General features: G+C 51.5%; 7 protein-coding genes across 7 annotated transcripts; 3 read left to right on the top strand and 4 right to left on the bottom strand.

Annotated features, from left to right (window-relative positions):
• Positions 1 to 433: 433 nt before the first annotated feature.
• Positions 434 to 5,639, bottom strand: STEHIDRAFT_126204 (uncharacterized protein). Its single transcript, XM_007310776.1, has 6 exons — positions 3,983 to 5,639; positions 3,598 to 3,779; positions 3,376 to 3,431; positions 2,632 to 2,753; positions 2,080 to 2,396; positions 434 to 1,886 (listed from the first exon to the last, which is right to left on the bottom strand). The coding sequence occupies exons 1-6, from the start codon at positions 4,679 to 4,681 to the stop codon at positions 956 to 958; spliced, it is 2,307 nt and encodes a 768-aa protein (XP_007310838.1). The 5' UTR covers positions 4,682 to 5,639; the 3' UTR covers positions 434 to 955.
• A 3,668-nt stretch (positions 5,640 to 9,307) lies between these two features.
• On the bottom strand, positions 9,308 to 11,505 carry STEHIDRAFT_116079 (uncharacterized protein; the record flags this gene model as incomplete). Its single annotated transcript, XM_007310775.1, has 3 exons — positions 9,308 to 9,373; positions 9,394 to 9,437; positions 11,016 to 11,505. 3 exons carry the CDS (start codon positions 11,503 to 11,505, stop codon positions 9,308 to 9,310), a joined length of 600 nt encoding a protein of 199 aa, XP_007310837.1.
• Positions 11,506 to 12,545: 1,040 nt separating this feature from the next.
• Positions 12,546 to 13,235, top strand: STEHIDRAFT_143003 (uncharacterized protein). Its single transcript, XM_007310774.1, has 2 exons — positions 12,546 to 12,565; positions 12,619 to 13,235. The coding sequence occupies exon 2, from the start codon at positions 12,623 to 12,625 to the stop codon at positions 13,190 to 13,192; it is 570 nt and encodes a 189-aa protein (XP_007310836.1). The 5' UTR covers positions 12,546 to 12,565; positions 12,619 to 12,622; the 3' UTR covers positions 13,193 to 13,235.
• A 464-nt stretch (positions 13,236 to 13,699) lies between these two features.
• Positions 13,700 to 15,519, bottom strand: STEHIDRAFT_163110 (uncharacterized protein; the record flags this gene model as incomplete). The annotated part of the gene is made up of 2 exons (XM_007310773.1): positions 13,700 to 13,744; positions 13,819 to 15,519. The coding sequence occupies 2 exons, from the start codon at positions 15,517 to 15,519 to the stop codon at positions 13,700 to 13,702; spliced, it is 1,746 nt and encodes a 581-aa protein (XP_007310835.1).
• Positions 15,520 to 15,893: 374 nt separating this feature from the next.
• STEHIDRAFT_172874 (uncharacterized protein) lies at positions 15,894 to 18,496 on the top strand. Its single transcript, XM_007310772.1, has 2 exons — positions 15,894 to 16,452; positions 16,512 to 18,496. The coding sequence occupies exons 1-2, from the start codon at positions 16,186 to 16,188 to the stop codon at positions 18,306 to 18,308; spliced, it is 2,064 nt and encodes a 687-aa protein (XP_007310834.1). The 5' UTR covers positions 15,894 to 16,185; the 3' UTR covers positions 18,309 to 18,496.
• Positions 18,461 to 20,226, bottom strand: STEHIDRAFT_68498 (uncharacterized protein; the record flags this gene model as incomplete). The annotated part of the gene is made up of 11 exons (XM_007310592.1): positions 18,461 to 18,569; positions 18,628 to 18,702; positions 18,765 to 18,838; positions 18,896 to 18,964; positions 19,023 to 19,068; positions 19,133 to 19,236; positions 19,307 to 19,357; positions 19,414 to 19,518; positions 19,589 to 19,657; positions 19,731 to 20,004; positions 20,069 to 20,226. 11 exons carry the CDS (start codon positions 20,224 to 20,226, stop codon positions 18,461 to 18,463), a joined length of 1,134 nt encoding a protein of 377 aa, XP_007310654.1.
• Positions 20,227 to 22,755: 2,529 nt separating this feature from the next.
• On the top strand, positions 22,756 to 24,852 carry STEHIDRAFT_143000 (uncharacterized protein; the record flags this gene model as incomplete). The annotated part of the gene is made up of 8 exons (XM_007310771.1): positions 22,756 to 22,837; positions 22,905 to 22,974; positions 23,028 to 23,055; positions 23,115 to 23,179; positions 23,246 to 23,314; positions 23,411 to 23,523; positions 23,654 to 24,286; positions 24,419 to 24,852. 8 exons carry the CDS (start codon positions 22,756 to 22,758, stop codon positions 24,850 to 24,852), a joined length of 1,494 nt encoding a protein of 497 aa, XP_007310833.1.
• Positions 24,853 to 25,733: the final 881 nt, after the last annotated feature.

Raw genomic sequence — 25,733 nt, 5'->3', positions numbered from 1 at the left:
AAGATATGAATTAAGCTTGAGAACGCGTATGGTATTGATGAGGGGGAGCGATGTTACTAGTTTACTAGAAACGATCCATACAGTCGGGCAAAGGTTTAACGTTCAAGGTTGGAACTTGGGCAAAGGCGGAATTCGAAAACGCTAATCGTGCGCTAAACTCAACGGCAAACGCCGGCGCGCGAGTTGAGAAGCCAGGAGAAGCCTCGCCACAGAACAAGAGCTGCGTCTATGGCCCACATGTTTGTATTCTCGGACGGTCTTTCCGCTCGCTTCTAACTTTCTACGATCACAAAACACCATCTTGAATCCAACGCCGCTGCCACCAACTTCTCATCAGAGCGTGCCCTACTCCGACACCAACGAACCAAGATCCCGACCTGGACAACATATAAATCACCCATCTGTGCGAGGATATCGACGAACGTCTATGGACAACGTATAAAGCACGCACAAACTCGACATCCGATCCAAGGGACAGACTGACTGTCGAGCCTGTGCGAATAATTTGGTCGTACATTATATACAGGCAGAGCGCCCCGCACCCTCCAGCTACACCAAGCCACACGTTACCTCAACGAAGAACCGTCCACCATCCAACCGTCATCCGACCACCACCCGCGTAAGTATGTACAGCAGTAATGACAGAACGAAACTAAGCGAAAGTATATCACAGCAAAGATCCAAAACAACGAGCGAGCAAGCGAACGAAAGAATGGGTGTAAAGCCGTCAAGAGTAAAGGGGGAAAAGGGCAAGCAATTCCCTTTGATCCAAATCTGAAACACCCAAAGTATTCTCGGACCTACTTCCCCCTCGACTCCAACTTTCCACCATCTCCAGCGCAAACACCATCTTCAGTTTCGCTCTGCAACCCACCGACTTCTTACCAAACTTCGCCGTCGTCGACACCCCTCCGAGTCCAACGCTAACCAACCAACTTCCAAGCCAACCCTCAGTTCAAAGCCTCCTCGCCCAACAAACATGCAACACCGCCACGATTCCCGGCTTCCTCTCCACCTCCTCCATAAACTCCCTCCCCAACCTCGCAGGCACACCTCCCCGTCCTCCTCCAAACCTCCTTCCTGCACCTCTTCCCCAACCACCAGCACCACCTACACCTCCTCCTCCAGGTCCTCCTCCTCCTCCAACTCCGCCTCCAGGTCCAGCGCCACCACCTCCAGGGCCAATTCCACCACCACGGCCAGCCGCAACGGCAGCAGCGACGGCAGCTTGCATCCTCCGATTATCATCCGGCTCACTCATTGCTCCCCCGTGTGCGATACGTGAATCATGTCGATCGAGATCATCAACGGTAGCCAGCGACTGAGCGAAACCCCGCGTTATCTCTCTGAATGCGTCCCCTATGATCTCGAGGCCGTACGTCTCAGTCTCCGGCCTACGCCCACCATCGCTTCCGGGGCTATTGGGACTGTGTAAAGGCGAACGAGGTCGCACAGGTCGCGGTTCAAGCGGGTCAGGTTGCCATTGTGATTGTGATTGGGGAGGTGGAGAGGGAGAGAATTGAGGATAGGGACCTGGTGGGTCTGTGAGTGGGTAGGGATCGAACGGAGGGGGGCCGTGAGCGCGTTCACGTCCGTGTCCGTGTGTGTGGCCGTGTCCATGTCCATTGTTGAATCCACCGTCCGGATGCGCGTGTGCGTTCGCGTATGGATTGTGAGCCTGAGGATGAACCTGAGCCTGAGGATGTCCGTCGTGGCCGTGGCGTGCCTGAGCCCTCGGAACCTCAACCTCCAACGCCTCACCCCGCCTCCACGGCCTCCCAATCGGAAAACAGAACCTCTCCGTGTGCGGTTCGCTGAAGACGCCGGGTCCGAGAGAACGGATGAGGTTAGGGACCGCGAGGGCGAGGGTCGGTTGGGATTTACCGCTGTTTTTGTGGTTGATTTGTGGGGGAAGGGAGGAGGGGGGAGAGTGAGGGATGAAGTCAGTGCGTGCTCTTTTTATGCGGTGAAATGGACGAAAGACGGAAAGAAAAGCAAGGAAGGCGACGTGGACGAAATAAAGGAGAGGGGACGGGGACGAAAAGGGGAGAACAAAGAAAAGAACGGGAAAATACGCACTTCACGCCCTCCCCGAAATACTTAAAAAACCTCGTCGTAGCCGGTATCCAGCTCTCCACCGTCTGCCCACTAACACCTCCGACGCCGTGTGTCCCATTCGCACCGTTGACATTTGCACCGTTGGTATTGGCGCTGGAGTTGGCGTTGGTGTTGGCGGTGTTGTTAGCGTACGAGTTGGAGTCAGAGTCAGAGTTGACCCCCGAATACGGATGATCAGGATGCAAAGCCGGATAAAGCCCCCATTCGTAAGAGAGGAAGAGTCCGCCCGGACGGAGCACGCGGGCGGTGTTGTGCAGGAGGGAGGTGTATGCGTGGGACTGTATGGATGGATGGATGGATGGGAGTATGTCAGCGCGAGTTTGGGTTCGGGTACGTTTGGATATGTTTGAATAGGACGCGCATCGGAAGTAAGTTGAGACGAGGAGGAAAGGGAGAGCGGGGAAGGGGAGGGGAGGAAAGAGAGAAAGGGGGAATATATGCGTCGCAGGACCGCCCATGGTCACAGCAATAAGAAAACGAACAAAAACATAGGTCTAAGGAAGAAAAACGCACCGACAACAAAGTAACCCTCGCATGCACCATATCCACACTGCCCTCCGCAAACCTATAAGGCTCCGTCACGTCCGCGATCTCGAAGCGGACGTTCGGGAGTGGATATCGCGTCGCGATGGGCGCTGTTTGGTGTTTGTGTTTGTGTTTTGGTGGTTGGTTGGTTCACGTTGAGGTGAAGGGGTTACGAACATAGAAGAGAACAGCAGGGAAAGTAAGATCAGCATCAAATCCACCCGCAAAATCACGCCCCATTTTGGTTAGAAAAAAAAAGGCGCCAAAGGGAAGACCATGAGACCCATGCACACTGGCCCATGAACGATACACGACGAACGATGAAGACAGAGCCAAAGCTCCGCGCGTCCGAGCGCAGAACGCCTGCGATGGGAAATTGGAATGGACTCATCCCGCGAATAAACTCCATAACTTCGAACCCCGCATTCATCCACTCCTTCAACCATTCACTCCGAATGATGACTCGGACATAACGCCCAGCCCAACGCGAGTGGTGACGGAAGCAAAAAATATCAAAGAAGCCGGCGGTCGTATCACTGCACCCACATCGCGCCACGTTGTCGGGTCGACGGAAGCAAAAATGCGAGGATGTGACAGGGAGTTGAAAGTGACGGTACGAGAAGGATGAGACGGGACGGAAGTAAATGTGTATCACGCAGACGAATAGACGACGAAGAGTGAAAGGCAAATCGAAACGCGAAACGCGAATGAAAGAAAAAAAAAAGAACGCACCGAGATCGATTCCGCGAAACTTGACGTGCGGAAATTTCTCAGCCATAGCCATCACCCTACATAGCACACCGCAACGAAACGTCAGCTCTTTATTCCCTCAAAAAAATCTCGAAACCTCAAACTCTAACAGTACACGAAGGCTCGAAGGGGAGAAGGAGGGGGAAAAGAGGAGGGGAAGAAAAGGAGGAGGGAATGAGGAGAAGAAAAAGAGAGAAAACGCACCACTTCCCAGTCCCCGTCCCCAGATCCACGACCATCTTCTTCCGCGTCGTCGGAGAAGGCGTGTCGATGGAGGCGAAATTTGCAGTTGAGGAGGAAGAGGGAGAGGAAAGAACCTCGTCGACGGGCCCGTGATAGAGCGTTCCGAAGACGAGGGTGTGGATCTTGAGGTGTGCGTCGAGACGCTGTTGTTGTTTGTTGGGAGCGCCACATAAATTATTCAAGGTCAAGTCAGCGTCAGCTCATGACTCGACCGAAATGCGGGTAGGAACGGTAGGATGGGAGGATGGGAGGTGGAACGATGCATCGGACGGTATGGAGGTGTGATGCATCGAAACGTAGCCGGTATCGCATGGTGGTAAGAATACCGAGGAAAAAGAAAACGCACCTGCTGCTCAGGACCATCAACGGGCAACGGATATCGATACTGAGAAGTACCATGAGAATGGAAGAGAGGGCCATGACCATACCCGTAGGTCGGCCCTCCGTTGAATACATCACCTCCTACACCTCCTGCCCCTCGTCCAAACCCGGGTCCTGCTACATCTCCCCCTCCAGCAACACCACCCCCTCCACCGACAAGCCATAACCGACTAGCGCGCTCCTCAAAACAAGGCGCGAACTCGTCGGAGCCTATCTCCGTCAGGTCGGACGAGGAGCAAGAGTCGGAGGAGTGGGCGTCGTCGTCGTCGTTGTCGGAGGCTGAGGCTGACTCCTCGTCGTCGTCTTGGGTGTCGGCGGAGAAATCAGCCATGAGGAAGTCAGGGTCCTCGTCGGTAGGATGGTGTTGGTGGTGGTGGTGGTGGTGGTGGCCAGAAGCGGCAGAACCGTTGTAAACAGGCAGCACTTCTCCATGGGAATGCAACGAAGGTACCGCCAGCACGGTGCCAGTGGGTGGCGCAGGCGCATACGAACCACCGTAGATCGGCGGCTCGTGGGTCCACGCATTGAACCCATCGAACCCATTGCCATTGATAGCCGGAACTTCATACGCATCATCGACAGGGCCTACCGGTCCAGGCGCGGTCGACGTTCCTATCACGATAGAACACGCCGGGTCTAAGTAGGGTGGTTGGCCGAGACTCATGAAGGCGAAGGCTTGCGTACCGGTCGTCGTTGGCACAGGGGCTTGGTGAGCGAGAGAGAGAGAGGAAGGGTTCGCCGGGCTGATGAGGGGACCGAAGCCGGGGGGGACGTAGTTGGTCGGGAAACGAATGTCGTGTTGGGAGAAGGAGAGAGTGATGGGGTCGGGGTAGGGCAGGAAGGGGGTGTGGTACCCAGGGGAGTCGTCCTCCGAGTCTGGGGAGGACGCTCGTGGGTCGAGTTCGATGGCCATATGCGATTGAGTTGAGAGGTTGGACGCGAAGGAGCGTAGGGTTGTTAGTGGTGGGAGACGAAGGAGAGAAGAGAGAGAGCGGGGATGGAAAAAAAGGGGGATGTTATAAGGTGTTGGACGGAGTCGGAGTAGAAAGTTGAGGAGCGCGATCTGGCGATGCGATTGAGATTGGCTGGCGAACTAAACCCCGCTCGGACGAAGCGCCGCCTTGTCCTCGATGGCTTGCTCTCGACACCGGTCCCGCGACTACTCGTTCTGCATGTCCTACCACCAGGACTCGTCTTGTAAGTATTTATGGTGAGTTATCTGGAGAGCGAAAGACAAAAGGGCAGGCTGTAAGCTTGGGGGCGTCGTCGGAGTCGGAGTGTGTCGAGCTAGGCACAGAGCTGTTGGTATGGAGCGCACGACAAGACAAAACAAGGCTGACTCGGAGGAAAACAAACCGGAAAGTGAGGAGAATAAATATTTGAAGGGCCGCCGGGAAATTCGAGCGTTGGAAGCGACTGGATGCGCACAGCGCCCTTACGTACGTTCCCCGCCTCGTAATCACCCATCCACATGGACCAACAACATCCTCCAATCACCGCCCCTCGCCAGCTAAGCATACAGACCCCTTCTAGCCTCCCCCATCCCTTCACATTTCCTCCTTCTCCTCTTCTCTCCACAGAACACTCTCAGAGTGCAGGGACAGCGAGGCGACGACGCCTGCCAGGACAGCGGAAGTCGCCGCAGTAAGCATCATCGGTTTTTGCTTCCGTCGAAGCATCTTTCCTCGTTCCTGGTTGCATCCAATTTCAAATTCAACGCTTTGCTCCCGTTTCCCGGCGTCTGTCTCAGTCTGCGCCACCTGCGCCACCGTCGCCTCCTTCCTCCCTCCACCCTCCAAACTTTCCTCTCTACGAGTCAGCCCATCGATCCACACTGGCGCCGATACCTTCCAACGCTCGACCAGATTGTATTCTTTCTATCCAACTGGTACATCAGCCAACTCCTATCCCACGCATTGAAATTGACTGCAAAGATTTGCAAACGGGACACCGAACTCCGACTTGTCGATGAAGACTAGAAGCGTTTCTTCTTCGCCTCCAACCTCGTGGTTCGTCTTGTTCACCTCCGCTATCAGGTCCTGCTTTGTTCGACTCCTGACTTATGATTTCTCTAACTTAGGTTCGATCGCAGCCTACAGCGAATCTTGGGTGGCAGTCACGGTGCGTGTCTCTCGGTGCTCGGTGTATGTAGGTATCTTCTTGGTATCTTCCCCTTCCTCTTGACTCTCACTAGGCTTGGTGGCAGGACATTTATCTTCGGGGCGCGAGCACGAGGACTAGCGTGTCAACGATGATGGACGTCGACATATCAGTTGTGAGTCTCTCGATCTTGTGTCCGTCTCTGCGCGGCAAGTCACCGCCATCGTCTGAATCAGAAACTTGGATTGAAAAAGTCAGGATCTATCCCGATCTTCAAACTGGGTTGAATCTCATTGTGGCGACTGTCGACCATTGCTCATTATTCGTACTTTTCCTTAGTCCAGGCCACGTCATTAGTGTGAAGAGGAGGCTCTTCAGCCATGCGTCCCTCGTCGCTCTCACATCTGGCAAATATTCTGTTGAATGATTCCTGTGGCCTATACGATCTCGGAAATGCCCAGCATGGATTAGTGAACGATGCGTCTGCCTAGGTCCTCAGTCCATTAATAACCCGCGTTTTGCTTCGCTTTGTTCTTATCCTCTTCATGGAAGGCTAGTCGAGACTGAGGCTTAGGATCGGAGACAGCGGTAACTCGTCTATACCGACTCGCGTTCTTGATCGATATAGTGACCATCAATAACAGGCTTGCTCTGGTGGCAGACAATAAGACAATGCATCGTCGGAGCGCGAAAATAAGGGGCGGTGTGTCAGTGACCTAAAATTAGGATGGAATTCGACCTCGCTGCGAGGTTGAGCTGTTGCTGGTTGAAGTTGTCGATGTCGTGGTGAGTGCTGATCCATGACTATATCTCTTCTTGTGCATCCATTTTCAATCAATGCGTCCCTTGTCTCTCTTTTGACAAATCTCTGTTTGCGACGTTGGTGGGCGGTAGGCCATACTTATACTCCTATCAAAATACTCAGATGAATCCGAAATCATGCGATATGCATCTTCCCAGGAACACAGTGAATGCTTTGCTTTGTTCTGAGGTCTAGGGGCAGCTTGTAAGTGCCTATCGTTCATTCGTAGTTTTGACCATCGATGGCAGGCTCGCTGCAGCCTGCGAAGTTGAGCATTGCGCTGTTGCTCAGTGGTTGAAATTGTCGATGTCATGGTGACTGGTGAGTGCCAATCATTATTTATACTTTTTCTTCGACATCTATTAGCATGAGGAGGAGGATCACCACTTACTACGTTTCTCATCGCCCTGGGTTTTGAAAAATTCTCTCTGTTGGTTGTTTCTTATTACCCATATTATCGGAATACTCAGTGTGCACTGTGAATCATGGATCATGATGCGCCTTCCCAGCCTGATAGTGCCTTAATTGATCACTAATGAGGGCTTTGCTTTATCCTTACTCCATTGTTGGAGGGCTGGTCGAGACCATGACTCGTAAGGCACTTGAGCTTCGATGTGATCTCATCTAGTACATTCACCCCATTCCATCCCGGTCTTCCGAATCTCTCCCTCATTCGCATTCGCGCTCTGAGAACCACTCTCCAAATCCAGATCCTTTCAGGCTCTCTCCTCTTTCTCTTCTTTGTTTGGCTTGAGTCAACCCATCGTGACGGTGACGAGTCACAACTGTCAATGCGTACAGACGACGACTCGGACGCTAGGCCTTGTTTTGGCGGTGGGCCTCCGAGCTGTTATTACTCGGGGTACATACCGGCACTAGTCTCCGTGTGGACCAGTGGTCTCCGCGCTACCAAGATAATGTGCAAGGTCCACTCAGGACCGCCATGTCAATACAGTGTATTATAGGGCATGCTAACCTGCCTTCCCTTTCCCATTCCATGAAATTTTTTCACGGTCCCATTGAACTCGCGTAACTTGGATCGCGACGATGAGGGGGTGAACAGGGGGTTTCGCGAGATCTCCGTCCCACGAGTACTCGACCACTGGATTGCAAGTTGCGGACTGAGCGGACACGCTCCAAGTTGGCAAGATCTGGCACGCCCATTTTCTCTGAATGATCCTGCTTTGCAGGTTTTGTTTCGGGCCTGAGCTGACCGTCTAAGTACGTCTATAAGGCCGTTGCTGAGCTTATGACGGCGTCGATAGTCATGATGACGATGATGCAGCAGGAGGAAGAGGAGGATTACGGTCATAGAGCGCCAGACTGGGATGTTCGTCATAGATACTGCACTCATTCGATCTCACTTTTTAAAATAAGCCTCAGGCTGGAGATAACGTTCTCATTTTCAAGTTCACGCCGTTCGTCGATTCCTCCGTGTCAATGAGGCACTGTATCGACTCCATGCTCCCGCAGAAGTATTGGTATCGACTATCGGCGACGTGGGCGGACCCTGCTTAGGCTTCAGCCTTCTAGGCGTCACACTCTCAAAACCTCTGCTGAAGCCGGATTAAGGGTGAAAGATGTCATTCAGCTGATAATTTTTTGTTGAGGTCTCATTCTTCTTTGGCCATATAACGTCGCTTTATGTTCGCAGCCATACGTGGATCATCTATCGTTGATCAAGCGTCTTTACCTTGTCAGTGAACCCAAGGCAGTTACGACTTAGTACTAAGATGATCACCCTCAACAACCGGGATGTGCTGTCGCGCCGAACATAAAGAACTTCTTCCTTGCATTTGTTTTTGATCCTGCCTAACACACTTTCGAGGTCGACCCCATCGTGCCGAGTGACACCAAACAGCCACAACTTGCTTTTCAATTGCACCCGTTACCACCGTGTGTCCGATTTTTTCACACCGACTTAATCTTCACACAAGATGATCGGTGTGTGGGCCTTCGAGGAAAGCTAGGGTTCGCTTGGCGGTAAGTTTCTGCAGCATCACGGCTCTCTCTGTCGGACAAATTTGATGTCTATTTCGAAGTGTGAAATGTCTCGTCCGGAGCCTAATTACTGCAGCAGATTTGTTCCGCTGTACCTAACATTGCTGAAATTTTGAAAAAAGAAATTGATATACTCTGTAAGAGCGAAGGTGAGTTCACGCGCCTGGATATCTTTATAGAGTGATCCTGTCTTATGCATGGTGCCTTCCACGATAACAATAAATTACAGGCCGCTCAACATGAGGCCGTCCCCAATCGCGTGTTAAATACTTCGTGCCAGTGTACAGTTTCCACTTCCGTAGCAACTCCCTGTCCGATTTCCATAATATTATATCCTCCAAGTGCCACAAAACGTCGCGAAACCAGTCCCAATCTATAATTTAGCCTCTACTTATATACCCCAACGACGACCCTCCCCTTGAACCCGTTCTGTACTAGCTTGTGGCTAACCATCTGTTATCAAAGACACTTACTAAAGTCAGATCTACGAAAAATCCTTGGCCATCAATAGAGTGTACTGAGCGAAAAGGGTCCGTACATTATTGTTACTTAAAAAAACTCAGTACGCGCTTGGTCAAAGAAGGCTGTCATGGGTGGGCTGCATATGTCGATGTTCTGTAGGTTGGGAACGAGCCAGCGCAATTTAACTTGTGGCGCGAACTTGTAACTTGACTTGCCTGCCAAATCGGGCATGACTTAATGGAACAAACTTGTGGCACTTGCGTACCTCTCACTTGTGGCGCACTTGTGCTCCTATAATCCTCGATAACCATGTAGCTCACCAGCGATGACACCCATAAGTATCACACCTGGTGTGCCCTACATCGTTATTCTCCCTCTTCCCGTGTTGACGCGTATCTCAACTACGAATCTTTGTTACTCCTGCTCCGACTCGCTCGTCGATCACTTAGTCTCGGTTATAGCGGGCTTAAACCTCCACTGCGTACACTCTTGCGTAATGATTTCTCGAGCTAGCGCTGTAGCTGGAACCTACCCTCGGAGATTTGATTTGTCTAGACGGGCTATAGATGTCCAGCATGGCGATACGGGCCATTGCAAAGATGGAATCCTTGGGACCAACTTGGGACTTCCATCGATGATATAACCCTCCCGTTGAGGTCAAACAGAGCGGTAAACTTCACGCGTACGGGTTATATCTGAGTGGAGTCCCGAAGTCATTATGACCTCTTTCGACCATGGCGAAACACTAGCCTTTTGTTATCTCGATCTCTTAACGTTCTCTTCACTCTAGTTTTCCCGGTCAGCATGTGTCTGAAATACCTTTTCCGCTGCTACATTCAGCACACTGATCAACTTATGACATGGTGTATGATTCACTTGCGTGTGCTTGTGTCAAACTTGTATGACTGCAGTAATGCAAACTTGAGCAAACTTGTAGGGCCAAGTTTCTCAAGCGAGCTTGTAAAGCACGCATGCTGACTTGCAAGTTAACTAAGGTAGCCTAGTCTGTCGAAGTAAATGTGATCATCCAGTATATATCTAGTCGCTATGAAAGTCTCGCTGTACTTGGATACTGGGGACGCCCAAGTCATCGCTATTGGCATGCTAAAAGTGATGCTTTAGTGGGCACCAGTAGTGGAAAGCTCAGCATCGGTCAAGGTACTTAGTAGGAGGCAGGCAATACATTGATGAGCTAGCGCTTCTGATAAATACGATGGTCTTTGACTACTGTGTCCGCGGAGGCATCATCTACAGTATCCGAGTCCTTACTTGTGATGCTTGTGGTACAGAGGCAAACGGCCAGCTACCCGTTGGCGATTGTGCACGCGAACTAGTCAAACGCGTGATTACATGTAGGTATGTCCGACAAGGCATGGTAAGTGTTATACCAGTGGTAGAAGGACATATTGATGCCTCATGATCTCAGAAGTTTCACAAGTGTGCCAAGCTATACAAGTTCGTAAACGCAAGTTTGACAGCCAAGTGAGCTTGCAAACTTGCGAGTTAACTGGGACAAATTAACTTGTACACCGACAAGTTTGCGCAAGTTAACTTTTGGGCGTCGCAAGTTCGTATTACAAGTTAAAATGTGAACCCTCGTTGGGAACCGTTGATTGGATAGGAGGGTTTGGACCGTCTTTCGTGATGGTCGATATCCAAGCCGTGCTCCCGAAAATCTGCATCATATACAAGAACCTCGGTGGCTTCGGAACCACCGGATCCTTGTTATATGCCTGGTTCAAGTAATCCCTTGCCCATCCATCATAACGGTCGGTTTGAGAGGCGCCAGCTCCGAAACTGACGTGCTGGTTCTTCACCTCAATGATGAGGAAAGGGACGTCTGCGTGTAGATCCTCCGTTCCTTTCACGACAACGAAATCGGGGATAGGATCGTCATCCCTGCGTTGGACCGGCTGGTCATTGGAGTCGATGGATGTACGCGCATTAGGGGCCGTTTCAAGGGACCGTAGGCGTGGTTGTGCTTTGACCAAAAAGTTCTGATCCGAGTCGTATAGCTTGTTGAGGAAAGAATTGACAGGACCGTAGAATGATGCCTCGTAACGAATGTAACCGTATTTCATGTTGTTCAACCTCTGAACTAGCCATTGTGACGGTGCGGCCATGGGAGGGATATTAGGATTCATCGCGTACTGCAAGGTGGGATACTTAGTACGGTAGGTTAACTGAAAGGATGCAACATGGTAGTCCACTCACTGAATTGGAACGGCAGATTGAAGGGAGATGAAGCTCAAGAGACTTCAGAGATTGGCTTGATTAATTGGAAGGAATCTTCGTGATGATGATCCTTGCAGTCAACGAAGACCATATATATATAAATGTTTGCTCAGACCCGGTCCCTACCGCGCTAGCAGCTTGGAGAAAGTCGTAATTGTTGTGGATGACGAAGTGGAGAGGCCGTAGTGTGATTGCAATTCTTACAACTTTGTACTTACAATAACATACCCTCAGAGACGATTGAATATTTTGAACTACGGAAAGACCGGGGATGTTATTGCACGTTTCGTCCAATTGGCCCACGTCAGATAACTTGGTTCATTCTATTGTCGAGGCTGAGATCGACTTCATGCGGCAGGGATGATCGACGAACCTCTGATAGACAGCAGCTACAACGTCATGATCTACCTCTACCATTTGACGCGGTCGACCAACGGCTATCACTTCTAAATTTCCGCAAACAAGAATGAACCCCCGTCGAGAGATCACCGTTCAGCCCTTGGGATGTAATGAAACCAGTTTCACGAGCTGTTGTGATCATTCACCTTCGGAAAGCTCTATTGTTTGTCAAGGCTCACCATAACTACGATTTGATTAGAGCAGTAGTTACATCGGAGACGAGGCGCATTAGGCACCAAACCGAGCGTTATTCGATTCCCTCTGCGGCAATTGAACTTGAAGTTGCTGCTGGCTGTCGCGTGTCTGTACGGGCCTGTGCCTCTTCTTGAAAGTCTGTGGCGTGTTTCATTCCGTGAGAAGTGATGATGGATCGATCAAGGATCGTAGAACAGGATGAAACCGACAACGACGATACGCTGCAAGTCGACGAGGCACAGTTGTCGCAAATATAATCATGACCGGCCCGATCCGAACCGACGTGCAGTATAAAACGTGGCGCCCGTTGTTACTTGTGAGGGCATCCACCACTCTCAACACTCACAGTCACCAGTGAGTACATTGGCTATAGTTTCTGCTCGCCGAGGTTGATTTGAATGCGCTAGAACAATGACCCTCTTCACCAAGCTTGGAGGTTACTTCTTCGACTTTTCCAACGTTCGAAACCTTATGGACAAACTCGGGATAGAGTACTCTGAATCCGATGTCAAAGAGTACCTCTACGAGCGTCCCATAAATGAATGGCTAGCCAGCCACAAACCAAAATTCCTTTCGTCTCGCATACAATGGCCACTGGACCCGATCACCCCCGAGTCCACGGATGGCATCATCGTCTGTACGCAGTACTGGCCCGTTCATCACGAGGACCTTCCCGGTCCGGATAGGGAGGAGAGGGAAGAGGACCTGGAGGTGAAGGAGTGGTTGTGCGCGAATGGAGTGGAGAGGAGTGGGATGCAGTGGGTGTGTTTTCTGGATAAATATGGTATCGCGGGGAAGTCGGGGAAGAAGGACACTGCTGAGACGAGGCAGATGACTGAGGACGAGCTCTGGGCGAGCATGAAACATATGGGGGCCCTCGTCAAAAAGGAAATGGCGGAGACACGGCGACGGTTGGAAGAAGAGAAGAAGAAGAAACAGCAGGATGAGGAGAAAAGGAAGCAGAAGGATGCTAAAGTGTAGAAAGTTGGTTGCCATTGGGGGTGGCTAGAAATATATTAATAATTACGAGAGGTTGTTTAGGTGTGAAGATACAAGCATGGCTGCCGGAAGAATAGTGTTCATTACAGTAAAAATCCGACCTCAATTATCGAATGGCTCTGGATCGATAAAACAACTATGAAACCCTCGAGACTCTGAATCTTGCCGAGGTACACCGTGAACGAACACACCACCGTACATCGTTTTGGAAGGATTGAGACTGGCTATAAGACGTTTAGGATCGGAGGAGCAGAAACATGGTGGGATGTGTTGTTCGTCCAGATGGTCCGAAACATTATGCAACGAGATTCGCTGGTAGCCGTTGACGTAAAGACCTTGTTCTGAGCTTTAGACATGGTTGTATCGAAGTGTGATTTTTGAAACGATGATTCACGTCGCCAGCCAGGTGGATAAGTATGGTAATATCGATAATGAGATTTTCTCTGCCTTCCATTTGGCCGGCATCATACAGCCTTCACTCGAAAGTGGTTAAAATCCATGGTTCGCGCCGATAGGGTATACTTGCGGGAACACCTAGTTGTATTGTTAGCACCATAGCTGGAAGAAAGGTCGCAAAGCCTCTCCGACAGGACCGGGCAAGAACGTACCTTCGGCAGATTCAAGATGAGAGCATCGGGTTCTTTGACCTCCACCAGTGACACGATTGAGCGAAATAACTGGAGTGTGGTCGCTGAGATGTTGCAGAGGATGAGATGGATCTCTTGGATTGGGTCAGACGACGCCTGACGGCGCCGAAGATGCTCGACGAATATTTCATCTTCGCAGTCGGTGTCGAGAAATACGAGAGTATGTAGGGTTGGAAAAAGGGTTCTGCGGGGCGTGTCACTGGCCGGTCCAAGTACATGGCCTTGCACAGTCCCCGATAATGCTTGGGAGAATGAATATATCGAGGAATATCCTCCGAAGCTGACCATAACTTTAGAGACACAATGCATCGACTGAAACGCATCCAACCATTCATCGCTCGTTTCTGCATCCTCGCAATGAAGCAGCAAGAAGTCGATTGGTGTCGCGCTGAGACGACTAATGATCTTTTCTGCGAAACGACGTTCGCCGTATGTTCTCAAGGGAGTATAATTTTGGCCCTCCATGTGAGCATAGGGCACAGCATCCCATTCGACGGGAATTCGTATGTCCACAAAATGGATGATATCGTGGATGGCTATACTTCGGCATCCGGCGGGGAGTGATTCTAGGAGAGGCCTGAAGGACGACGTAAGAGCAAGGAGATCCTCGCCCCGACCATCGTACAATTTTGTTTTGAAGGATTGTGATGCGTTTGCTGGAATATCGAGGAATTGACGCGCATAAGCGCAATCGCACGCCGGACCGACCATGCGGAGTTCCGTGAGGTGTTTGAGAGAAACATGTCGAATCTGGGACGGAATGGTCGAGACCGTGGATGGCCGCGCCAGAGGAAGAAAATAATCGAGATGTAGGATTTCGAGCTTTGGCATCTTCCGAAGCACGGATAGCAGAGATGGAAGGTCAGGACGATAGGTAGGTCTAACGCGCCAAATTTCCGTCGGATAGGAACCGTCAGGCGATAGGCTGAGCTTCAGACTCGAGAGGTTGTGGAAAGGGAATTTGTGAAGCTGAAATGAGATGTTTTGCAGTTCAACGTGTCGCAAACGTGGAAAAGAGGCTGATACCCAATACGGCGGCAACGGACAGAGACGAAAGTTGTCTACGGGAAACTCGAGTTTCAAGCTCAGAGATTCCAACAAAAGTGCTTGACCTCGCATTTTTTCTAATGCCTTGGTGAAGTCGGGGATAGTATTTCCGTTCAAAGGGGATGAAGCGGAGAAAAAACGAATGCGATGGGTGAGACGATCTAACGGAATGGTGCTCAAAAGGCAATTGCAATCGTCATAATCGCTGCGAGCTGTAGCGTACGAAATGGTGAGAGGTGCATCTCGAGATCGTACGAGAGCCTCGTCCATCCAAGCAGGCCCAAGAGCGAGACATACGTTCGCCCACAGAAGTGGACTGTCGAATGCGGTTTGGCGCCACCACCGACAAACATGCGTAGCGTCGATGAGATTCAGCCAGGAGCGCCTTGTAGGGGTGTACTTTGTAAGAGCACCATACTCTTGGTGGTAGACAGGCTCTGCGGACAAGGAGCGAAAGATACGGACCAAGATTTCCGAAGGGACCTTAGAGATTGGAGCATCTGCGTTGCGCCGCGATCGAAGGTCTGCGAGTCGGTGGTTGAGAGAGGCAATTTCATGAGCAACGGACTCAATTTCGGCGTCCAGGGGATGAGAGGGAGTCTGTCCGTTTTCCATGCTGTGGATAGGTAGACTACAGAAGTGGATAGTACGTTTGGGATTGGTTTGGATATCCGACCTGCGTGAAATGATATTGAAGAGAGATGACTAACGCCATTATAACATTACCATTGCACTCACGATAGATAACCCTGATCTGTCGAGATAGTCAACAAGCCTACTACCTTTTGTGGTCGATGGATTGGCAGCAGTATTCGTGTACGCCTTGTAGAGGATCGTCAGACTGCGAGCGGCAGGATCGTGATGAAAGCTGAAACACTCAAGGGGTAGCATTGCCGGAGCCCGCCGAAACCCTAATAACCTGCTCATGTCTCCTCTCGGCCAATCTCACGGTTTCCTCCCTCTTTCCTTCCTCCCCTGTAGAGCTCAGACTGAATATTTCTGATTCCTTACGGCCGTATACGGCATATTATCTCACTGGCGCGCAGACTATATGACTTTATTCCTACTAAGGGAGTTTTTTTGGGGGAATGATTCACTTTTAGACCCATCCATGTCTCGGAGAGAGATATTGGACTCAGACTGCCAGGCCAGACTCGAATGGGCAGATATACTGTCCACCACAAGATGTTTCGTCGCATCTCTATTTCCTCGTGTTGACCACAGGCTGCAATATCTTTTGCTCTCAGCGCCCGGCGCGCATCCTCATCTTGGGTCGCCTTGATGCCCTCTTTGCACCTCCCACTTCGCGAACTGTTAATATCTCGAGATGGAGGGTTTCTCCTTGATGGAGACACCATAGTAGCTGCTAGCTCTGGTATCGAAGATCAGGAGCACTCTGGGTCAGGGAACGAAGGCTCGCATCAAAGTCCTTTCCATAGTCCCGACACACCGGTCTCCGTACAAGCAGACCCGACAGATGTGCCTTCATCAGACTTGCCTGCGTCGACTGTGACATCCACTTCCTCCTCTCTAGCTCAAAGCACCTCGGTGAGTTACCCTCATCTCACATATCTCGCATTTCGCACAACTGAGACCTTTATTCCAAGGCGTCCGAGACGCAATCACAATTGCAAACCACTCAGACAACGACTTTAACCAGTTCTATGTCGCCAACACCTTCGACTTCGTCTACTACCTCGTCACCTACAACTACGACTTCGACTCCCTCTTCGTCCTCCAATATCATTTCCACTTCAGAATCTTCTTATGTCAACCCCTCATCATCAACCGCGGCGGCATCAGCCACAAACACCACCCTGCCTGACCCTCATATCCAGAACGCATCCGCGCATCACTCCGTATCCTTTTGGACAGGGATAACCTGCGGTGGCATTGCGGTCATCGTTATCTTCTTCGCCCTTCTCTGCTTTTGGCGTCGTGTCCGCTCTCCTCGACGCCGAAAGCGAGATGAATGGATGCCTCCTTCACCGGCCGGTGGTTCAGGAGACTGGTGGGCGCCTGCGTTCAGCAGCAATGTCGGCGACTCGAAATTCGGTCGTCCGTCCTCGGCAGCTAAGCGCCCCAGCTTTCTTCGCCGCTTTTATACCGGCATTCGTGACCCCCAACCACGTCCCGTCTCCGTCATTGCTCCTCGTTCTATCACACACTCCACATCTAGTTTCGGGGATGGTCCTTATCCCGCCGCACGCGTATCTAGCCAGTCTTCTGCGGATAGCGAGGACGGAAACCTGGTCGTCGCGAACCTCGCGGACGGTGATATTATGAGCTCGGGAGACGAGGGTAGCAGAGCCTCGAATGTTGGAACGCCAAGGGAGCAGCAGATGGAGATGAGGCCGAGATATCTGGGTTTACGCGATGGAGGTCTTGTCGTTCCTTGGGCCGCACCTGCGCCACCACCACTCGTGCTCCAACCCGCCCGTCAAGAAGAAGGAAACAAGTGGCGCTCCAGGCTTAGGGACTATCCACCTCGAAACATCCAGGCAGACAACCAGACAGCCATCGTCGCTCCTGCGTTTCCTCAGCCTTCAATTCCTCAAGGACAGGCGCCGGCCGAGGGTAACGGATGGGGATGGACGAATGCTCTCCGCACAAATATCGCCGCCGCATTCAATACGTTCGCTGGTACTGCCGCGAGCCAGAACTACGATCCCCCATCCTCACGTCCCACGTCCAGATCCAACTCTCTTTTCGGTCCTCGACGTCAGCCCTTGTCTCGTGGATCGTCGCACAAGCAATCTTCCTTGGAGAGTAGTCGCACCGGCGCAGTTTTCACTAATATCGAGTTGACACCTACCAAATTGGGCTCAAACACGACGGGAAGTGGAGACTACTTCAGTGTATCGAGATCGAGCTCTCACTGCCCAAACCCCTTCGATACGCCCTCGTCATCCAAAACCTCACCAAGTGCAGACCTCGTCCGACCACCTCCGCCGGCCTTGTCCAAAGAGGACTACGTCAGCCTTTCCCGGTCGAGTAGTCACTGCTCAGGTCCTCGTCGGATGCCTCGAAATCGGGCGGCCTCTCGTTCTCGCCGAACATCTCGTACGCGTACCAGTAGCAGCGAGTCGGACGACGATACTATCCCTCCCGTTCCGGCTCTTCCTCCACACGTCAATCCAGCTCCTTACGCCTCCGCCACACCAGCGCGACCGACGCTTTTGCCGAGGCACTCTTCCATGTCCGCATTCAGTATGTCTGTGGGGAGCGACATGTCCAGGACTTCGAGCCTTGCGACGATCAAGATTGGGAAGTTGACGGAGAAGGAGGAGAAGGCGAGAAGAGCATTGAGGGAGAGGAGAAAGAAGAGTCTTGGAGTTAAATTTGAGTGGGAGTGGCAGGGGAAAAAGGCACCTGAAGGGGTGAATGTTGCACGCGCGGTCTGAGGCAATCGGGCTATCGGCACTATTGTCTCTTACTTATGTACGACTGTGGCCTCGTTTCATACCATCTCTTTCTCTTAGTGAAAACGAGTTCGGGGCTGTATCTTGTAGACATAACGCTACGAACTGGACGTCCGAATAAACTTGTTCAACCTTCATGCGGGGGTAGCCCACTCCTTCTCCGGTTGCAGCCCCCATCCTTCCAGCCATTTCTCGAACAAACCAGCGATCTTCTGGTGGCCTTCCACAGTCGGGTGAATGTTACTGGTCATTATGAATTCGGATCAGTTCAAACCTCAGCGATGGTGATGAACCCACATACTCGGGAAAGACGTCTTCGTAACTAACCCATCCAGTCGTGTTGACGAGAAAGACATCCTTGTCGCCTACTGCGTGGCTGAAAGCACAGATCAGTTCACGAGACGAAATTGGGACAGACAATAACGATTGGCTACTCACCGTTCGTTCACTATCTCGGTGTAGCTACCGTTGTAGTAGAAGCTGTTGGGACCTGTCGGTTGTGGCCATCCCCACTACAGTACAAATAGTTGAGTCCCTGAGAGAATGCACATAGAAGGGATGTGACCTACTGGGGTAAATACGAAGATCGGTTGGTGGACGTAGACGGTGCGCAGGCGAGCAAGAAAGTCCAAGTATGTCTAGATTCCTGTGAAGTCAGCAACCCTCCCTGGAAGGCTTGGGAACTAATAAACTTACGTCGACGAATGCATTTGCAGTGATATTCTGTGAGGCGTCGTTCGCGCTAAAGGAGATCACACTCGCTGAATACAGGGAGAAGTCAATGTCGGAATGTTTTCAGAACTCACCCGATGTGACTGACTACGTGCGTTGCCGCAGGCACATCTTTCTTGAAATCCCAAGGCGTGGTGTAGTTGTGGTCTGTCGTATAGTAAAAGCCTGTATCCTCTGTCTGAAAGGATGATAGATAGAAAATTGGCCTGTCTGGCGTTACCTTTAGAAGGAGATTACTCGAAACGTACCTTGAAGAACTGGTAGGATACTCCGTGAACGTTCCCATACGAGACTATATCCTAGGATAAAATATATTTCAGCAGCCTGACGCAAGTGGATAGAGAAACTTATATACGGTCAGTGCCGCTCCTGGCTGGGCGACGACAACATGTTCCGCTTTGAAGGATTCGCTGACCAGAAATGGCCAGGCTTGGTCCACACCTTTAGGAAGGTATTGCCCCTACGTATCATCGACAGTCGATCGATTAGCGAAATACGCTGATTCACGGCACTGTCATCACCATACTCACAGCTGAAAGCGAATCCCCGATGAACTGGAAAGCAAGTCTTGACGGTTTGTAGGGCAAAACCTTTGCACCCTACGGTGATATCCGTATATGAGCCCACAAAGCGATTCCACAGTATAAAACGAAGGGTTCGAAAGAGACGTACAGAGTTCAAGGTTATATTCTCTAGATTGATGCGATTATCCTGCCAACCCTCCGTATTGATCCTGATCACATTTTTGCCGGTGGTATTCTCCTCGGAGTCACTTTGGAGAGATTGCAGAGGGAGGGTGTTTGACCCCTCGGAGACATTGACCGTGGTGAAATCTCCATAGTTGAGGGATACTCCGATGGAAGCGAGGAGACTTGTTGTGTGAGGACCGAGGTTCAAAGTCATAGAGGACAAGTTCTCGACATGGATCTTGAAGCCCGATCCCGCCCTGTATCCATCCAGTGAGTAGCTAGGGTCAGAATAATACTGATGAGAAGGAATCATTACCGCACCACCAGGTCCCAGGCGAATCGTCCCATCGTCCATGGTAATAGATGAGAGGATCTTTGTTCTGTACAACTATGGGTGATGTACTTGCATCAGCACGTACCAAAACTATTGGGGCTAGAACAGCAATCAATAATCCGAGAGTAGGCAAGATAAAGGCCATGAAGCTCAGGTCGAGAGGTGATACTGCCAAGGTTCGGTCGCGATATCGATCTTGAGCACTTGTATTGTGAGCAAAAGTTTACTGACAATCAAAGAGCTATGCATGAATTATTCCGATGACAGACCCCTCGAACCCCGAAGATCATCCGTCTACATGTCGAAAAGTGGCCCACGACTGCCAGCGTACGGGACGGAAGGGGTCATACGCCGAACAGCTGTCGTATCAAGTGACCTTCCAGCGTTTTGACCATGTCACCACGAGTCGACTTGCTTTTAAACGCAGTAAAAGTAGGAATATATCATGACTATGGCTTAGGCTGAAGAGCGGCCCTACTCACAAGCGGAGCATGAAACTTGTTTTATTCATGGTAGAGTTTACGATAGTTATCGCAATGCTACCCCGACACATTTCCCTCCCAATATTATCCCTCGTTCACTTTGTCGTTCTCTGTCCTGGGGTCAAAGTCAATCTCCCGGTCAAATCCGCCTGTTCTTCTACAACAGAGCCGGGGATCACGATCCAACCTCGCTAAGTATAGAGAACTGCAGGAGCCTTTTATGTGTTTCCTGAATATCGCAGCGTGGGTGCAATCTGACGATGACTCGCCTGCTACATGTTGGTTTCGCTTTGACGATCGAAATACTTACGCGCATACGCACTCCAGGACGATATCCTCGTGCGAGCTCATGATCTGGAGAAATTTCAAAACAAAACTAGACGGTAAACATCGACATGCATCATCCGCCCTCAAAAGGGGCATGACGTGTACATTCATATACACAAGGCGTAGAACACGAGCATGTGGGGAAGGCCGGCTAGAAAGCCAAACGCCTAAACGACTATCATATAAGGAATACGAGATCCTGCTTTCTGTATCTTAGAGATCGTTCTATATGAACGGCTTTCGCCAGGTCTGATAGCACGTGGTTTGTCGACACACTTGCATACGCCTCCACCGACGATGGTCAACCATTGGCTAACACCCACGCGTGGTACATCACTTCCAAGCATTGCAGTTGCACAAGTCCAAGATCATATGTAACGCTCGAGGCTGCTGTACAGAATCACATGCACGTCTTTACGCTGCGGCGAAGTCAACAAGATGAGCAGTCCGAGGACCTGCAAGGTCATAAAAGATCGGAAGGATCCTTTGTGCCACACAAAGGAAGTCCGATTGATCTCTGAGAGGCGAGACGGACGCTTTGAACGCCAGAAACGGCAGACAATGAACAATGAACATGAGACATCAGCAAGCCCGAGCTCGAGGCTAGGTATCTTTGCAATGATGGTTCCACGCCCTGAGAGTCGATTGGATATGATTTGTTGCGGTTCCGAGCCGCGAGGTGTTCGAGTCGCTGGAGGACGTTGTATCTCAGAAAGGGAGAGACGGAGACGCTTTGAACGACTATACCAAGCAAGACGAGAAGGACAACAACAACATTTGCCTCGCAGCACTGCGCATCGATCGTATCGTTGAAACGAACATGACGAGGACGTACTTCCGTGATGTGCATCTGGACCTGTAAGTATGGAGGGTTGCCTCTGCTTTTTCCCCCCAGCGCAAGATGTTCAGGAAAGGAAGATATTGCGATGATGGTGGTGACGCAGCTGTTGAGGTTGTCGAGAGGACGCTGTGGCATCATATGCTCCCATTTGTGCATATGCATAGCTCCGGCGAGGCACAACGCCGATATCGGCGACGTAGAAGGCACAGCATCACCGTCCAGAGAGTAGAGCGGAGCGGGATGACTGGAAGGGAGGCCTTGCAAGTAGAGTAGATATGTTCGGAAATGTGTTCGCAGCGACGTCGTCGACGCTCGGAAGTGGTGGCAAACGTGGCGAAGGAGATGTTGATCCGGGGGTCGATGCCCGGATCAGCTGGGGCGGGTCCGGCGACGGCGGAGGTATGGAAGCACAAAAGGCTCAACGCAATCTTTTTGTTCGATCTGCTTCCATTTCGGGGGATCCACGCCGGCGTTGTGCAAAGTTAATCTTCCGGTTCCGTTCGAACAAAATATTTACCACAGATACTCAACTGCTATTTTCTTTCTCTATGTCGGTGGTTTAAACTTGAAGCAAAGAGCCTGCGATGTGGTCAATGCTCTGTGAGAGAAGCAAAGAAAAGATTGTGAAAAGACGAACCGACTTTGTTGCCATGTGCCTTTCTGGGGGAGTGGTGTTCGCACTACCCCATTTGGAGTCGCGGAGGGCCCTAAATCACGTAAACGCTCGGGTAACTAACCCATAAAGGCCGACCATTGTCCATTTTGGGTCTTTAAGACGACTGCATTCCTTTCTCCTCCCCGCTTCAGCACCTTCTCCTCCCTTTCTCCTCCCTCTTCTCTCTCTCTGTCTCTTTACTTTCTACAGATCCAGATCTCCTCAGGGCTTTCCTTCGTTTAAAGTGACTCTACGCAGTGCGAACTCGTCTAGTACGATCCCCCCACACCCGGATACATTCCCTGTCCTCCCTGCGCACCCCCTCCGTCCCTTCTAAATCAACCGTCCTCAAGTTATCTCCTTCACGACATGTCTTCTATTATCCTCTCTGCTGCCGTTGTGGCACTCGCCGCACTTCCCCAGTTCGTTGCTGCTCACGGAGCTGTCAGCCGTACGTCTGCCTTGTACCCCAGTTTGGCTATGACCTTTGACTGACATCACCTCGGAATGTGTTTCAGAAATCGCGGTTGATGGTGGTGACACCTACACTTCGCCTCTCATTGGCGGTACCGCCGATGGTCCCATTTGGTATGTCCAATAACTTTTCTAGCTTCCGGACCCGTCTGACCCCCACTCTCTAGGTTGATTTCCGACAGCGACCCTATTACCGTGAGTCGACCGTTGCCTTCATCTTTACAGCATGATCCTAACACACGCGTTCGTTTTAGGACACCTCAAGTGACAACTTGCTCTGTGGTAAAGTCGGAACCAAGGGTACCTCCACTCCCGAGCTGTGAGTTTTTGTTCGAGTGGATCTCTGGTTTTGTTCTAAATTTAACCACTCTCCATCCTTCAACAGCGCTGCGGGCTCTACGATCACCTATTCCTGGAACAGCGGGTACACTGAGGGTACCGACTGGCCTCACAAGTACGTCTTTTTGCCCCTTCAATCCTGCGTTTTGTTTCGATGCATGTTGTGAACTATAAACTGACGATCCGCCGATCATGATCTTAACATTTGTAGCACCGGTCCCATGTTCCTTTATATGACGAAGTGTGACGACGACTGCAACAACGTCGACAACTCCGCGTCGTTCTTCAAGGTCCAGCAGCTCGGATTCGAGAGCACCGGAACTTGTGCGTACAGCCTCGCCTTTCCTGACTTACAGTGAACATGTGTCTGACTGTCTCCTTGGCTTGTTCCTTTGCTCGTTGTTCGTTGTTGTATATCTTTGATGTGGTACGAATTTGGATCTGGATGAAACAGGGTACCAGGCCGACCTTAAGGCTGGTAAAGGTGTTTCGTTCACCATTCCCTCCGATCTCGCAGCCGGCAACTACCTCCTCCGTCACGAAGTCATCAACCTCGCCTCCACCGAGGAGATGTACCCCTCCTGCTCACAATTCGCCATCACCGGCTCCGGAACCAACGACTACAGCTCCGCCGACACCGCCACCTTCCCTGGTGCCTACGCGTCGACTGATGCCGGTCTCTCGGTCGCTGGATCCGCGGTGTACTCCATCTCGAGCAACGCAGGATACACGTTCCCTGGTCCGGACCCGATTGATTCCTCGACCACTGAGGGTGAGAGCTCCGGTTCATCGAGCTCTTCCGGATCGTCTGGATCGTCCAGCGCAGGATCAGGAGCCTCTTCTTCCAAGTCCGCCGCTCCCTCTTCCTCCGCCGCTGCCGCTGGTGTTTCGGCTTCCGTCTCTGCTTCCATCGGTCTCGGTGGTGGAGCTGGTACCGTCCGTGTCGCTGGTAGCACTTCTGCCGCAGCTTCTGCCACCGCAACCGGCGCCGCGACGAGCGCTGCGGCTACCGCTACTGGTGCGAGCAGCTCGAGCTCGGGTTCGACGGACAGCACGGCGTTGGATGCGTGTAATACTGCTTGGACATGTAAGTCCCTTTCTCGCTCTATTCTCTATTCCACTCCGCCCTACTGCATCATTCCCTCCGCATCTCCCTGTAGTATTCTGTGTCTTGCTTTTGACTGACTTTTGTTTTTGTTACTGCTATCGTGCCATCTAGCCTGCAACACCGCATGGACCTCCGCCGGCGCCGACGCCTCGACCTACTCTTGCCAGACCACCTACACCTCCTGTGTAGCCGCAGCCATGGGCGACTCCTCCGGTTCCTCCGCCGCCGCAAGCACCACCGACGCGGAGACTAGCAGTGCCGCCTCCTCCGTCGCCCTCCCTTCGTCCACCCTCGTCGCTTCATCCGGTTCCGTCCTCGCTTCTTCCGCCGCCGCATCCGGTTCTGGTTCAGCAGCTGCGCCATCCTCGTCGTCCGCTTCCGTGGTGGCTTCGGCTTCTGCTTCGGACTCGGAGACTTCGAGCGCGGCTGCTGCGTCGGCTTCGGCTTCGGCTGTTGGGAGGCGTGCGATGGAGGCTGCGAGGTTGGCGAAGAAACATCATAGGAGGGCTCAGGGCGGGAAGAGGCACGTCGTTGGTGCCTACTGAGCGCTCTCTGGTGTCGTGGCCCGCACATCCTCCCCTGCGGTGGCTTGACTTGATATCGTCGTGATTTCTTGATTTATTCGTCCCCCCTCCGCTATGCTGAAGCTGGAATCGCAGTTGTATCATTATCCATCCCGTCTTCCTATCATATCGTCTTATGGTAGCTGTCATCACATCGTGGAAATCTCACGCTCTCTCTCTCCTCTCTGTCTTTATACGTTATACGTTCTCTTTGCTCTCGTTGATCGGTCATGTTTCCTTTATTTATGTTTCCCGTTCAGTGTTTATACCTTCTTTATCCCCCCTGGCTTGCCTCTCTTGTTACGATCGTTTACGATTGTGACATGTTACTTACTACTTACGACTGCGTGCGGTCCCCCGAACGGCCTCTAGGAGGCTCGTTCCCATTTTACACCCTACTTACCCTCACTGCTTGATGCGCTTTCTTTTTTGGCTTTTTTGTGGTTCGTGTCGTTGGTATCGAGTGTATTTCGACGATGTGGGCCTAGTACTTAGTATGGGATTGCGAGTAACGAATGTTGCTTGTGGTCTCGTTGAGTATGTGTGATGTGTGATTGTGAAATAAATTGGTTTTTGTGGGTAGGTTTTATTTTTCTTGTCATTGTCCCTTTGTTTTCATTAGGGGTTTTATGATACGGGCGTTTCGATGACCTGGGGCCAGAGTTTTATGAGCCCAGAGATCAAAGTGGCGCTGGGTTCCACACTCCCACGAGAGGCTTCGCGCCGCTCTGTATCGAGTGCCCCTTGTCCACTCCTTATTTCGGGCTGTTTTTCTTCAGATTTTTCACGGGATTCTATCCAAGCATGCTTACGTTGCCTATCACGAAGTTTATAGAAGATAATAGATGCTGGGAGGACCCCTG

Source organism: Stereum hirsutum, assembly GCF_000264905.1.
Source record: "Stereum hirsutum FP-91666 SS1 unplaced genomic scaffold STEHIscaffold_21, whole genome shotgun sequence".
NCBI lineage: Eukaryota > Fungi > Basidiomycota > Agaricomycetes > Russulales > Stereaceae > Stereum > Stereum hirsutum.
This window is presented reverse-complemented; position numbering and strand designations above follow the sequence as displayed.

Excerpts from the sequence above, each read along its gene's own strand:
- STEHIDRAFT_143003 (XM_007310774.1), top strand. The coding sequence starts at position 12,623 with ATGACCCTCTTCACCAAGCTTGGAGGTTACTTCTTCGACTTTTCCAAC.
- STEHIDRAFT_126204 (XM_007310776.1), bottom strand. The coding sequence starts at position 4,681 with ATGAGTCTCGGCCAACCACCCTACTTAGACCCGGCGTGTTCTATCGTG. Across the intron at positions 3,780-3,982 it reads TTGATGGTCCTGAGCAGCAG|CGTCTCGACGCACACCTCAA; the intron begins GTGCGTTTTCTT and ends AAACAACAACAG. Across the intron at positions 2,754-3,375 it reads GTTTCGCGGAATCGATCTCG|CGCCCATCGCGACGCGATAT; the intron begins GTGCGTTCTTTT and ends AACACCAAACAG.
- STEHIDRAFT_172874 (XM_007310772.1), top strand. The coding sequence starts at position 16,186 with ATGCCCTCTTTGCACCTCCCACTTCGCGAACTGTTAATATCTCGAGAT. Across the intron at positions 16,453-16,511 it reads CTCTAGCTCAAAGCACCTCG|GCGTCCGAGACGCAATCACA; the intron begins GTGAGTTACCCT and ends CTTTATTCCAAG.